This window comes from Cygnus atratus, chromosome Z, assembly GCF_013377495.2.
Source record: "Cygnus atratus isolate AKBS03 ecotype Queensland, Australia chromosome Z, CAtr_DNAZoo_HiC_assembly, whole genome shotgun sequence".
Lineage (NCBI taxonomy): Eukaryota > Metazoa > Chordata > Aves > Anseriformes > Anatidae > Cygnus > Cygnus atratus.
In genome coordinates this window covers 46,393,983-46,408,401 of record NC_066396.1, presented here as the reverse complement: position 1 = coordinate 46,408,401, position 14,419 = coordinate 46,393,983, and the positions used below count along the sequence as shown (strand labels likewise).

Here is a 14,419-nt window from a genome sequence, read left to right as displayed (position 1 = left end):
AATTTGTTTAAGTAGACTCCTTTTTGTACAGTATTTTTGAACAGGTGTCTCACTTTGATGTTTCCTCAAGGTTTTCTGATGAATTCTTGTCCTTTAAGAGACCACCAGTTCTTTGCTTACTATAGGTATTTTTCAGTGTCGACCACGTGTGGTCTGTAGGATATTAAATAAAGTACAACCCTGTGAAATAGTTAGAAATATTAACTAACATTCTAATATTCATACTAATATTAGAATGTTAGCAATTTTCTATAACTGAAGCCATTGATGATAACAATATTGATGATAACAATTGAATCTATTGATGATAACTTTATTACTACCATACTTAAATATATATATATATATATATATATATATATATATATATTTCTCATGCCTTCTTAAAATACATTGGTCATTAAGTTACAAAAATGTCACAAAGAGGAGTCTAAATTTGATTTGACTGCCCCAACCTGGCTTTACCTGAGAGTTTGCAAACCCCTACCTTGACATGAATTTCAGTCATGGGGGTTAGACGCTCACAGGCACAAACTCAGTGTGTCTCTTCATACAGCGTAAGCTCAATATTTCTCTTTTCATAGGTACGCAGATTTGTGCAGAGTACAAAACAGCAGTAACATGTTAGTCTTTATCAGCCACCCATATTTGAGTTATCTTATATTGCAAAGAAATTAAGGGAGCAATCTCTGTACACACAAGAAAAGTGTCTGATATTTTTTCCCTGTACAAACAAGGAGAGTGTCTGATATTCCTTGTATGCAAACTATAAGTGAGGCTGAGTGACCAATGCATTCCTGTGCTATTGTGAATCCCTTCTTGTTGTTGTCGATGTCATTGGACAGATGCAATTCTACGTGGGTGTTAGGTTTACTAACTTTATCCCTGGCTGCTCAGACAATGTCTCTGGGCCCCTCTTCCTTCCAGGGCTGTATCCCGTGGTACTCCACCAAGCAGATCCTTGAAGAGGTCAAAGTCTGCTCTTCTGAAGTCAAAGCATCCCCAGGCAGAGTTCCGTGCACTCCAGCTGGTCACTGACATAGAGAGCAAAAACCCCTCCTTGTCTCCCCTGAACATCTTTCCAAAAAAACACTGTATCCTTCCATTCCAACACTCCAGTCATCCCACTATGTCTCCATAAGGCCGATAAGATCAGAGGCCTGCAGGCATAAGTACTCTTGTTTATTCCCCATAACGTGTCTATTTGTGTACAAGTACTTAAGAGAGGCACCTCACTCAGCAGGGGCACCTCACCTAAGAAGCTGCAGGCACCTCAGCAGGGGCACCTCACCTAGGAAACAGTGTTCCTAGAAAGTGTTTGGGGGATTTCTCCATAATGGTTCCTTCTAGGCATTTCCTTACTAACCTCCAAGTGCTGGAACTTACTCTCATGGCCCTGAGAGTGAGCTAAAAATTCCAGTTCCCCTTGCTTATTACCATGCTATGGGTATTTCTGTAGGGGCATTTAAGTTGAGCTCCTGATTAAACTTTTTCCCTATCTATGGACAGCCATTGCTGACGTTGGCTTAAAATTGGTAAGAAATAGATAGATTGATATTCCTCTCTCCTGGTGGATTTAATTTAAAGTTTTCTTCATAAGCTTGGAAAGCCTGGAACTGAAGTTGTTCTTTCCCTCATCCAATAGATGGACCCCATCTGACCTCAGTATACCAGGTTTCTCAAAGCAAATCCCATGGTCTAAGTAGCCAAATCCTTTGACATGGCACCAGTCCCATAACCATTTGTTGATGGTTATAGTAGTTAGCATATGGCCTCCAGTAGCTTTTAAGGTAAAACCTTCATATAATTGCGATGTTAGTTTTAGTTCTTGTTGTTTGGTTTTGCATAGTGGTAAGTTTTTACAATTAAAATTCTTTCAACAATTATTGTAGAAAGTTAAAAGAAGACTTCTAATGCAAGACTATCAGTGACGTATCAATGTAATTGAAAAGCTATTAAACTGCTTGGTTGCTCAGTGAAGTAGGATAGCTGCAAGTTAGAGAAAGTTGATTTCACAGCAGACTGCATATCTTAACACATACCTTTTATAAGTGTACAATGTATTATTTATCATTCAAACATTTGAATTATATTTATATGCAAGTATTTTCTGCTCTTTTATTACCAGAACATCACACTAGAAGATATACATATATATTAAGTAATATCTGGGGTATTGAATATTTGCTACTAGTTCATGAAAAACAAACAAAAACTCATAGAAACAGTTGAATTGCTTCTAGAATAAATATATATATATTTAATATTTTGTATGTCCCCACTTTAAATGAATCTTAAAACCTTTCTACACAATGCCATGAAGTAGAGAGCTGCCTTACCCAGCAGTATCTGAGCTATGTGTTTTTCAGGAAAATGCAGCTCTCAGTTCTGAACTACTACTTCATGATGTTACAGTACTGAGTCAAGCAGGCGTAACTTGAAGGGTGCCAAAAATCAATATTACCTTGGGTATTTTGAAGCGTCTCTCTATTGAACTATGAAAGCTTTCATATGGGTTTCTTAATTCTTGACTAAATACAGATTTTGAATAATATTGCAAATAAAGATTAACATTTGATTTTAGATGGTTATAAACACTTGCATATGACCCGAGTTTTATAGTAAATACAGTATCTGCAAGCTCTTTCTGCTTCTCTGTGTAACAGCAAGATAGCATGTCATTTATTTCAAGTGGAATAAATTACTTTCAATTTTAATGTCAAATTTAATATTGGTATAATGTAGGATGGAATTTAGTGTTATTTCATAAACAATTTAAGCCTAGAAAAAAAAATAGCAATAGTAACTGTTCTTCCTTCCTTCCTTCCTTCCTTTCTTCCTTCCTTCCTTCCTTCCTTAGAAAAGAGAAAAATTTTTGTCTTCATTTATTGTTTTCCTCCTCAATAAACATAACAAGCTGAATGCCAGTTACAGTCATGGTGTGGTAATCTACTTATAAATAGAAACAATGATTAATTGGTTTCATTTTTGCTGCATGATTCATGTCTCTGTTTCATATGCTCAAAAGCATTTTTTTTTTTTTTTTGTAATCAGAGAAATCTCTTTCAAGTTTGGTGTATTTGATCATACTTCTCTTTCCATTACCAACTTATGCAACTACTTCAGATTCTTTATTATTTTTCACATGTGTTTTGAAAGATGCAACATGGACAATTATACAGCACAACAACACCAACTTAACCAGAGTCAAAAGTGCTAATCGAGAGAACCCACACACTATGTTTTTCAAGTACTCTGCCAGCCTAGACCAGCTTCAAGCTGCAATTAACCATGCAGAACACTGTGAACAGGAGCTTGCTTACCACTGCAAAAAATCAAGGCTTTTAGATAAGACAGGTAAGTAAAGCAGACAAATCTTATTATGGTGCATACTGTGTTTTATTTCACTGTCTCTAGTAAAGGTATTTATTTCTATCAAGGTTATGGCATTTTGCTACACAGGGGTATGGACAACTTTATAAAGCTAGTACTCAGAATCCTGTAAATTACCAAGAGGTATTTGAAGAAGAAAAACACTACTACTCTGGTAGTCTGATTTCCAAGGGTTTTAAATATTACTGAGGTAATTACTGAGGATATATCTCCTTCAAAGGTCACAAACTAAAGCATAGATATCAGCAGTTTATTGCTGAATGTTTTTGAACAGTCATTGTCTGTATAGTAGGTGCTTTATGTAAAACACTGACAACGTTAAATTTCCACAGTCCAATATAATCGATCATAGGAAAAGAAACAGTAGATAAATTGTGGATGAATGCCAAAAACAAACATCCAAACAAAAAACAGAAATATGAGTGGAGATCCTCTGATGTACTTCAAGAAAAAAAAATAAGTTATGTAGTCTTCTTAAGTCTTAACACTCATTGACTCACAGCTGAGGTTAATAGACTGTACTATAAAGATCCTTTTTAAGTACTGCATATAACATGGACATAAAAATGCATTGTTTGCTGATTTTTGAAAAACTAAGCCAGAACTGTCTACTAGAAACTCTGAAGCATTTCAAGTTAATTTATTAGAATTGTTTTCTAGTAAGCGGAAAGTAGGGCTCAGAGTTCAAAAGTCTTTGTTTTGTTTCTTGTTTGTATGTTTGTTTGTTTTACTTAAACCCGTTCTTTACATATGCTTCATCCTTATCTCTGTCATGGACATCAATGGATTTTTTCTTATACTAGCATTCACTCTCAGCAGAATATGTGTTCCAAAATGACCCTGCAGCATAAAAGATGAGCCTACTAAATAATATGTTCCATTGAACTTCCCTTTTACTTGTGGACTCCAAATTCAAGTTTTGGTTAGGTATTTGAAAGGCTGGCTTACATCAAGCAGAGGGTTTCCAGATTGTGTTGTCTAGGTATTTCATTTTATTTATTAATTTATTTATTTTATAGCTACTAAGTGTTACACAGAGTAAGTTTAAAAAAAAAAATCTTTTTCAACTTCACATCTTCCTTGGAGTGTTCAAGCTGTAAATCATGAAAAAAAAATAACAGGTCAGAGAAGGAAGCAGGGAAAACCTTATACAAGCAGAGATACACTGAGACTGCACAGCTATGCAGCTTTTGCTAGACAGTTAAAGGAGCACAATCAGTTGCTAAGCCATCTAACATTTGGAGGTTTGAATGGTAGGTATAAATAACCATGAGAAAGTTATTTGAACGTTTTGCAGATTTTCTGAAATCATTCTTTTTTACCTTTTTTAGACATTAATACAGATTGTGCCAAATGCAACTTTCCAGTCCTCTGAAGAGTAGACTTTAGTCTGTTCTGAAAGAAAAAAAAAAAAAAAAAAAAAGGGAGATCTCAAGAGAGTGTTGTGGTAAAACAAAGCTAGATTGTCAGTCTTGGATTTGGTACTGAGGTTGTTTAAAAAAGGTGACACTGTGTTTTTGATAGAGGAGTGAGCAACACCTATTGAAGAGAATTCGTGTTTATGTTTTCTATTTGAAAGCAGACAGGTGCATTTTTATAACTTTTTTGAGGATGTATTAGCTTTGCACATCTTTTTAGGCAAGCTTAATTAAATCACTTCTTTAAAATAAAATTCAGATGTTAGTGGTTGTAGCATTAGTGGCTGTTCAGGTTAATGAATCACCTTTAAACTGCATAGACTAGATACCTAGCTTAGCACAGAACTGTCATGCAGAGCTATCTGCAAAATTAAGTGCATGAATACTGCTGAGTTATCTTTCTCAGAGATTTCAGTAAGCTCCCAGAAAGAGTTAAGCTATCTGTTGTTAAGCAAAATGGGCAGTGCCTACATAAACACCAGTCAAAACCTGGATGCATCCTGATTAACTAGAAGTACTGTGTTGTAAATATATCCTAAATTATTTTTAGACCGAAAAATGTTTTTAATCTCTGAACACCACAAAATATAAACCCTGGACTTTGTCTCAGATGCTGTGAGAGTAAGAATTTCCCAAATCCTCAAATTTGACATATTTTTCTTTCTGACAATATAAATTTTCAGCTTGCTTTCATGGAAGGAGAGAAACTGGGAACTCTAACACCTTTTGAAAATTTTATGGTCATGTCACCACATGAAAGAATTCTCTCATTTATCTCCCGGATCTCAGAGAGCTGTGGGGTTTGGAGGGGAAAGGAATTAGGGATCCTTTCTTGTCTTCATTTTATTCTTCAAAATCTACATTTCAGTTGAAAACAGAGAGAAGACAGAAAATATTACTTGTTCTTGCTGTAGTGATTTCTTTTTTAAAACTGTTACTGGAAAATGTAGTTCTGGACTTCTGAGAACTTTGAAATATATTTGTCACGTACTTTTATGTGAAATATGCCATTTTTAGCTTGTTTCAGTAGTTATGAATTCTAACAAACATTTAAGGTCTCAGTGTGACACAGTACCATAAACTCGTACATTTAGAAGTTTCATTAGAAATTTTTATAATGATGTTGCACTTCAAAAAAAAAAAAAAAAAAGTGCAAAAATTCATAGGTTGAGGTAAAAATGGTTTAAAAAGTATTGCAAAAAGCTATGTGTGCAAGAAAAACAAAACAAAGAACTCATTCACTACTTTCCATCAGCAGGCAGATGTTCAGTGACTTCCAAGTAAGCAGGGCTCATCACAATTAATGGTTTCTTGGAAAGATAAATGCCATCATTCCAAATGCCTTATCATGTTCTTCACCTCACCCCCCTTCCCTCCCCCCTCCCCTCTCCCCTGCCCCCTTTTTAACCCAGCTTTTACTGAGTATGATATCATATGGTGTGGAATATTCCTTTGGCCAGTCTGGGCCAGTTTGCCTGGGTGTGTCCTCCCAGCTTCTAGTACACCCAAAACCTCCTCACTGGCAGGGCAGCACAAGAAGCAGAAAAGCCCTTGGTTCTGTGCAAGAAATTATCTGCAACAGCTGAAAAGTTTGCTGTTTTATCATGTCTATTTTAATCGAAAATCCAAAGCACAGCATTCCGCCTATGAAGAGAATTCACTCTGTCCCAGCCAAAACCAAGGCAATCTTCCTGCTGAGGATCACCTTTCTGAATTTATTTGTTGCTTTTTTATACATGAATCTTTGAATTATTTTAAAGTCGGTATTGAAAAACAGAAAAACAAAAAGTAATCACAAATAGCTAACAACTGAAGCAAACTTGATATTGAAACAAAATTAAATAATATTTTACTGCAAATAAGTTTGTTCTGTCTCATTGATTATGACCACAATGAAATATCAGGATTTGAAATGCAAATATGTACATTAACAAATTTTCTGCTGAGTTTAATCCCTTCCACTAATATGACCTATAATCTTTGCTATCTGTGCCTGTCAAATACAAATTTTGATTATTATCACATGAAATATTCTGGGGACATGCAGTTCAGTTAGTAATTCTTAACTGACTGTTTTTTAAGAATAAATTATATTAAATCAGCCTAGATAGCATTTGTAAACAATGTCATGACAAAAGTTACATGTTATTACATTTATATGGTTGTTATGAAGAAAGTTCTAACCCTTTTTACTAATAGCTTTATTTTGATTAAGCAATGTTTAGAGGTAGAACAAGAATCACAATCTGGACTAATCTGTATGAATTTGCAGTATTTCAGTAAATACTCTCTTCTCACCCTTCCATAAGAGCAAACAACTGAGACCAGCTTTTAAATATACCTCAATATCCCTAGCCAAAGACTAGGAATATTTATTCAAAACTACAATGTAAAGCTAAAGCATCCTGTTGAAACAACAGGAATGTATTGTTTTTTACAATTCTAGTTGGAAATTTTTGAAGCGTTGTCTGATTATTTATAACCTGTCACTAGGTTTTCTTCCTCTTTTGATGGCTTGCAAACACAAACACTGATATTGGACATTGATGTCATTATGCAAATTTGACTTTTCCAGAAACTGTTTGCATTCTTTTTTTGGCCTGCTGGACTGAGAGTTATATGGTAATGAATGTAGTGAATATGTTTACGAGTTGAGAGGTTGTCAAAATAACAGAGGTCTTATCTAACAGTAAGGTTTAATAAGCAGTGGTTGTTGTAAGTAAAGTTGAAAGTAAGATAAATTCCAGCTCGCTTGTGCTTGTGGGGACTGCTTCTTGGAGTTTGCAACAACAGCAAAAGGAAGTTTCTGTGGGAAACTCTACAATTTAACTGTACTTGACTTCTTCTCATGCTCTGACTTTAAGACATGGCATCTTTGAGCGTTCTTCTTTATCATCTGAGATGTTTTTGTCTTTCCGCTTCATACCTTTTAGGAATTGTCTGTTTTTATATATATATATATTTTTGTTTGTTTGTTTGTTTTTGTCACTATGTTTGCTTGATGTAACTCACATGGGGAACCTCTCTAATCTTCACCAGATACATCAATTTGCTTATGAGGCTTAGTCACTAACATGATTTCTACTGTCTCTGAATATGTAACTTCTGAATCTGTTGTATGTGACTAACGTCTGTCTTTGGGCATTTCTGATTAACACATAGTACTATTCACCTGTTTAATGTGCATCACAGATATGGGTAGTACTATGCAGTATTCTTGGCAGTGGAATGAATGCATCTCTGCAAAGCTTTTCTGTAACTCTTCTGATTCTATTTCTGGTACTTCCATGATCTGGAATTGATCTTTACTTGGGATTATAAACTACTTTGATTTCTAGGGCGATGATATCTCCTTTTTCGTGTACCGTTTAAAAATGAATTTTATAAATGGACTGCTTAAGATAACTGATTCTAATATCATGGCTGGCTGAGCTAGGGACCATTAGTTCCTTTTTCCAGTACTGTAAGCAAATACCAGTGACAGTCATTTAATACCAGATAATGAAGTATTAGAATGAATAATTGCTTATCTAATTAAGGTGATAACTTTTTTTTTTCAATTTTTGTTTAAAGTTTTTATATTTGAGGGATGATTTATCTATGGTTAATATTTTAGAAACTTGTTTGGATTAAAAAAAAATAAAATAAAAAAATAGGAAGAGTCAAAGACAGGACTGGGCACTGATTTTCCCAAACCTACCTTTTAGATGGGTTGCCATTGAGCTGGTGGATTGGAAGGACCAATGAAACACAGACATACTGGGGAGGTTCCTCGCCTACTGTTCAGAAATGTGCTTGTGGCATAGAGGGAAGCTGCATTGACTCCCAGCATTACTGCAACTGCAATGCTGACAGAAATGAATGGTGATTATTTTTATTATTATTATTGTTTATTCACAACATATTGTCTTGGAATATAAATAAAGAAATACAAACCTTAGCAGATTCTGAACACCAAAAATGCTGTAAGTTTAAATTAATATAGTGAAAGCTTTTTTTTTTTTTTTTTTTTATGATACAGAACACGGTCTTAAAAATTATTGCGACATATATTAAGTGTTATTGTTAGTTCTTTCAGTCTGAATTTCAGGGAGTAGGGGGAGGAGTTCATTTTATGCAGAGATTTTCTAGTTTTAGAAAATATTGAATGTTATATTTTAAGATGTTTGCTCTTGTCTTTAGTATAACTTCAGTTATGTATTTTAGAATATGAAAAATAATCAAAGACGACCTTAAAGTTTTTTTTTTGGGGGGGTGTTACAAATTCTAGGAAATTTTAAGCATCATTTTTAACTCTACATTTAAGTTTATGCTTTAAAATTTTTATTATTATTATTAAAATTGGACACCCTTGTTATCAGCATAACTTATACATTATACTACCTATTGTAAGTGAATGGAAGTTTTTCTAAAATGTAGATCTTCCACTTGTATTTAAAATTCATCTAATGTTATTTATGATCCTATTAAAATAAGTAACATCAGAGATAAGTCCCTATCATGATGTCAGATTTGAACCTGGCTTTAAACTTCAGATTATCAGCGTACCAGATCCAGCTTTCTTAATAGCAATTCTAGGGCAGTATAAAGCAGGCTGATACTTTTTAAATAAAATATTTTCCATTGAATAAACTTTTATGTCTTTAAACTTTTAAAGCATATCTAACATTTATAAGTCCTATTCAATGAGTAAGCTAATATGTGCACATTAACAAATGTGTCAACATCTGCAGATAGAAAATGTTAGGAAGGTACATCTTCATGTATTCATCTGTTTATTTACACATCTTCATGTATACAATGTGCATTTTCTCCTCTAGCTTTCCTTTTAAAGGAACAGCTAGTGAATTTGTTTGGAAAATGATCCTCTTATCATGAGCAAATACAAAAATGAAAATACAATGAAGAATTAGTCAAAGAACAATTAATTTACAAGCTCCAGAATTTTCTGTAGGTTTGCATGGGAAAAGAATTAGCATCCACAGTAAAATTCACAGTCATATCTGCTGTGCCCTTCTAATAAAGGTCTTAAACAAAAACCCAGAACACTAGATTTTTTCCTATTACTGTGCTGCACAGAAGTACAAGCAACTTTTGATTCCTAACAACAAAATGTGTTAAGAAACTAATATATATTTGAAACAGGCTTTTGAATATTTATTAGCGTATGCAATATATTCTTGCTCACTTATTAAATACTCATATACATAGATTAATTTACAATGTTAACATACTTATGAATATAGTAGATAAAGGACAACATAAGTACAAATCAAGGTAATTAGTGTATGTTGATAAGTGAATTGAAAATAGAAATTGAAAATAGAATGTGTCCTGTTTTATTTTTCTGTATGTGTCCACATTTGTTACTTTAATTTTCACTTTAAGAGGTAACTTATCCCTGTAAATCCAATGTTCCGGAGCCAGTATTTACACTTTGGTAGTTGTTCTTAATGTTACATTTGCCTCCCCAGGGACTACCACTGATTTTAATCGGTTGCTTCAATTCTGATGATAGATCAGAAAAAGTAGGCAAAAGTTTTGTTAGAGGTGCTTTCTGAGCACACAGAAACAGGGTTACACATATTGTGGTTTTGAAAACGTTTGTGTTTTTTTTTTATATCACTCACAGTGAAATCTAAATTATTTCATAAATTGGACACACGTTTAGATCTGAAAGTCCTTGTCTGGGTAATCAAAATATTTATAAAAATCTCAAATAAAAAATTATATATATATATATAATTATTATATTTTATTATTATTATTATGTAATATATTATTATTATACTATATACATATATGTTTCTGCAAATCTACAAAAATGCAGGCAGGCTAGTTTCTACTCAGTTCTCCTTTAGCTTAGTTTTAGTGAAGCAAACTTTTGGGGTTTTTTTTACATTCTAATTAGAAATGTGCAATATCTTACTTCATCAAAAGTTAACATAAATATTACTTTCAAATGTTTTGCATTCCTCACTTAAGAAAAAATAAAAATAAAAAATGCTTCTTGAAAAATTGCAGCTGTCTGTACACTGTCTTGCAAAACAGATGAAAAAAAATTGTATATGGAGCAAAATGATAATGATATTAAAGGGGAAAGGAAACAAACAAACACACACACTAATTTCATTGAGCTTGAGGAGGGAATTTCTTCCCATTCTCTCAGCTCTAGTGCACAGAGTGCTGCGAGAGTGTTTTGCAAAGACTAGCCATGTTCCCAGAGATGTTTGCAAGTTTGCTTGGCACCCAGTGCTGGCTGAGGTGTTTGTCTTGTGTTTAATCTCTGAGCAGAGTGATTTCCAGGTGGCCTCGCCTCTCTGAATTCATGCTGTTTTTTCTGAATTAGTCTTGCTTTAAGGGATGATTCAGCTAGACATTAATTGAATGGACATGAATTGAATGAATTTTCCAGAATGGTCCTAAGTGACTGAATATTTCCACGATTTCACATGAAGAAATTATAGGGTCAGAACTGGTGTTTTCTGAAATTTACTAGTTCAGTTCTTACTCTAAATTAATAAAGACTTTAAACAATGAATTCTAAGATTAGAAGTATTGGGTGTGTGCTCAGAACACTAGGCTGTATTTTTCCTTTTCTGTAAAATACTTATTTAAAGTAGATGCTTCTTTTCCTGTACACTCAGCATGATTTTGTATTTTTCTATGTGACTTTTTCTTTATTTACATCATTCAATGATGAAAAGACAGGCCATTTTAGATACAGTATGTCCTAAGTAGCACAAAATTTATGACATGGGCAAATACTTTTTTTTTTAATGCACTCAGATTCATTCATACCCATTTGTGTCAAAAAGAGTGTCCTCATCTTCTTTCACAAGCACAACCATAAACCTGCCCACATTTCGTGAATTTGTTTTCAGTCCTGTCAAATAATCACAAGATTAATACCAAAGCATATGTTTGCGTTCACACTTGCTTCTGTTACCTACATACTTATGAAGATATTTTTGGAATGTAATTATTTCTTTTTCGCCAGCAATGATAATGAAATGCTTATCAGAAACACATGACAGAAATGTTGCTTTCATGTTATCTTTCCAGGACTAATGATACTGGGTTCCTTTCCCACAAGGAGCATCTACCAGTAACAGAAATTGTGATTACAGACACTGACAGACCAAATTCTGAAGCAGCTTACAGACTAGGGCCTTTGCTTTGCCATGGTGACCGTAAGTAACAGCTACAGAGTTTTGCTAAGTAACAATGGCTTTTGACTACAAAAAAAGTTTTAAATATAATTTGCTAAACAGCCTAGGCTATAACTTTGTAAAAATTCTACCCAAATCTTTTAGTAACTAGAAAAGAAAAAGACAAAGTGTGATGTTCCATTTCAAACTAGGGTAGAATTGTAAAGATTTTTTTTTTTTGAGGATAAAAATAAATAATGAAGACTGACATAGTTAGTATAGTTTTTATAGTTCTTTGCATCAAATGTTATCCTGTGAGTTTCTTCTTCAATATTGTTTCATATTATTATGTTATTTTTTTATTTATTGTGTGATATTCATCTTTCATCTTTTTTTTTTTTCCAATTTATTTTTAGTTTCTACTAACAAAAGGAAACTAACACCAGAAAAATGAATAAAAGGAAATGAACACCAATAAAAATCTGCACTTTTAGGCTCAGTCAGGAGACCACATAAATAAATAAATATAGGTTAACAAGTATTTATTTTTATGTCTTTGATTCCATTCCTCCGACTTGTCAGAGTAATTAGGAAGATTTGTTAACAGATGTGTGCTACAGCAGTGCTTTCTAATTTTCTTATGAAAATTTGTTAGACATGGAAAAAAAAAAAAAAGGCAAAAAAAAAACAACAAGAAAAACCTGTTGGGTGCTTCCTTTTCACATCTCTTGTCACTCAGCTGTGAATTGTTTACATCTCTTATCTGTCACAGAACTGTGAAATCACAGGATTATGATGCAGAACCATGGCTAATTCTGACGGGAAGAGACCTAAGGAGGTCCTCTGCCCATACAAAAAAAAAAAAAAAAAAGGGAGCACTCGAGTAGTCTATTTATTCTTTACTTTGCTGTATACTTGTAATGCTTTTGAGATAGCAAAACTGTACTCCCCTAAGGACTCCATTCTGATTTTCTGATTTACTAAGATAATTCAAATGCTTCATTGAAGCTAATTGTATTATTACTTCACTGTTTCTGCTGCTGTTCTCTCTCTTCTAATTACTAGCAATGTTTTACCAGTTTTGTATAAATTAGTAGTATTAAAGTTCCTATTGTGTTTGAATGACTGGTAACAGCCAGCTCATTGTTTTCTAAATAATTGTTATATACTTGAGTCATAACTGTGGTGAAGTTGGCTCTGTGGGAGCTGTGACCTGGAACAATTGAGAACAGTTTTAAAATTGATCCCAAGATGTTAAGTTGCGTCCTTCAGCTAATGACACTTTGCACACAATGATAGGCTTCCTTCTGCAGGAACACCAAGGAACCCATCAAAGAGCACAAGAGAGCAAAGACACGTTTTTCTCTCCCAACCTCAGCCATCTGTTCACAGCTCTGGCCTACCATGTAAAAGTTGTCCTGATGCTAACTTTTGATGGCTGGCAGTAGTCTCAAGTGGCAAGTGTTGAAGCAAGAAATTACCAGAATATATATAAATCTCCTGCCATGATGCTTTTCTAGGTGAGGGATCTGAATTCTGATTAAAACTCTTCTATAAGGTCAGGAGGGATGAGGGAATGGACTTTGATTTTACTTCAGTGGTATGTGGTTCAGGTCTCTGTTTGGTTTTGTAGGTGCGAGAAATTTGTAAATCTCCCCCCCCCCCCCCCTTTTAATTTATTTTATTTTATTTTTATTTTATTTTATTTTATTTTATTTTTATTTTATTTTATTTTATTTTATTTTATTTTATTTTATTTTATTTTATTTTTATTATTATATTTTTTCCAAAAACAGAGAGTGCCTGAAGCAAAAAACATAGTTTAGCATAAGATTTAGAGTCAGATTACAGTATTATCAGGAGAATGTGTACAATTCTTGTTCAGTTACGTAAGAAATCATTGAATACCTCATTTTATTCAAAAATCAATATAGCTTAGTAAAGAAATACAGATACACCTGTAAGAATTCAGCAGTAATAACAAGGTACTTCTAGTTGAACAGCATAAATGCAGATTATGTTCTCATTATAAGAGAATGCTATTAGAGATTTTACATAAGCTTTTTATTAATCAGGATAAAATGTAACAAATTATAATTAAATGTTAACTTAAGGAAATATAAAACCAGGTAAATATCTTGTAACCTTTCGTTTTGAGTAAAGTTTATATGGGATTTATCATGTAAGTAAGAATTAATGTGAATTTCTAAACTGTAGTCAATTAAAGAAGATATGTTAACAGAATTTAAATATTTATTTCCTGCCATGGGAATTAGTAGGAGCTGTATCTTATCTTCTTTGTGATATCTGGCAAAACTTGACTGGATTGCAACAATAGGACAACTCCTTTCCTCTTTATGTGAGAAATACACTTAATGACTCTCACAGTAATAATTTAGAATGAGAATGAGAATTAGAATTAGAATTAGAATTAGAATTGTTCAGGTGGAAGGGACC

At 33.4% G+C, this 14,419-nt stretch overlaps 1 protein-coding gene across 1 annotated transcript in view; it reads left to right on the top strand.

Moving 5' to 3' along the window:
* Positions 1-14,419, top strand: part of CNTNAP4 (contactin associated protein family member 4) — a 205,594-nt gene that overhangs the window by 164,383 nt on the left and 26,792 nt on the right. Inside the window, exons 13-15 of the mRNA XM_050716536.1 lie at positions 3,160-3,357; positions 8,519-8,675; positions 11,877-12,004. Coding sequence (XP_050572493.1) covers positions 3,160-3,357; positions 8,519-8,675; positions 11,877-12,004 — 483 coding nt within the window. The remainder of the gene's footprint in view (positions 1-3,159; positions 3,358-8,518; positions 8,676-11,876; positions 12,005-14,419) is intronic.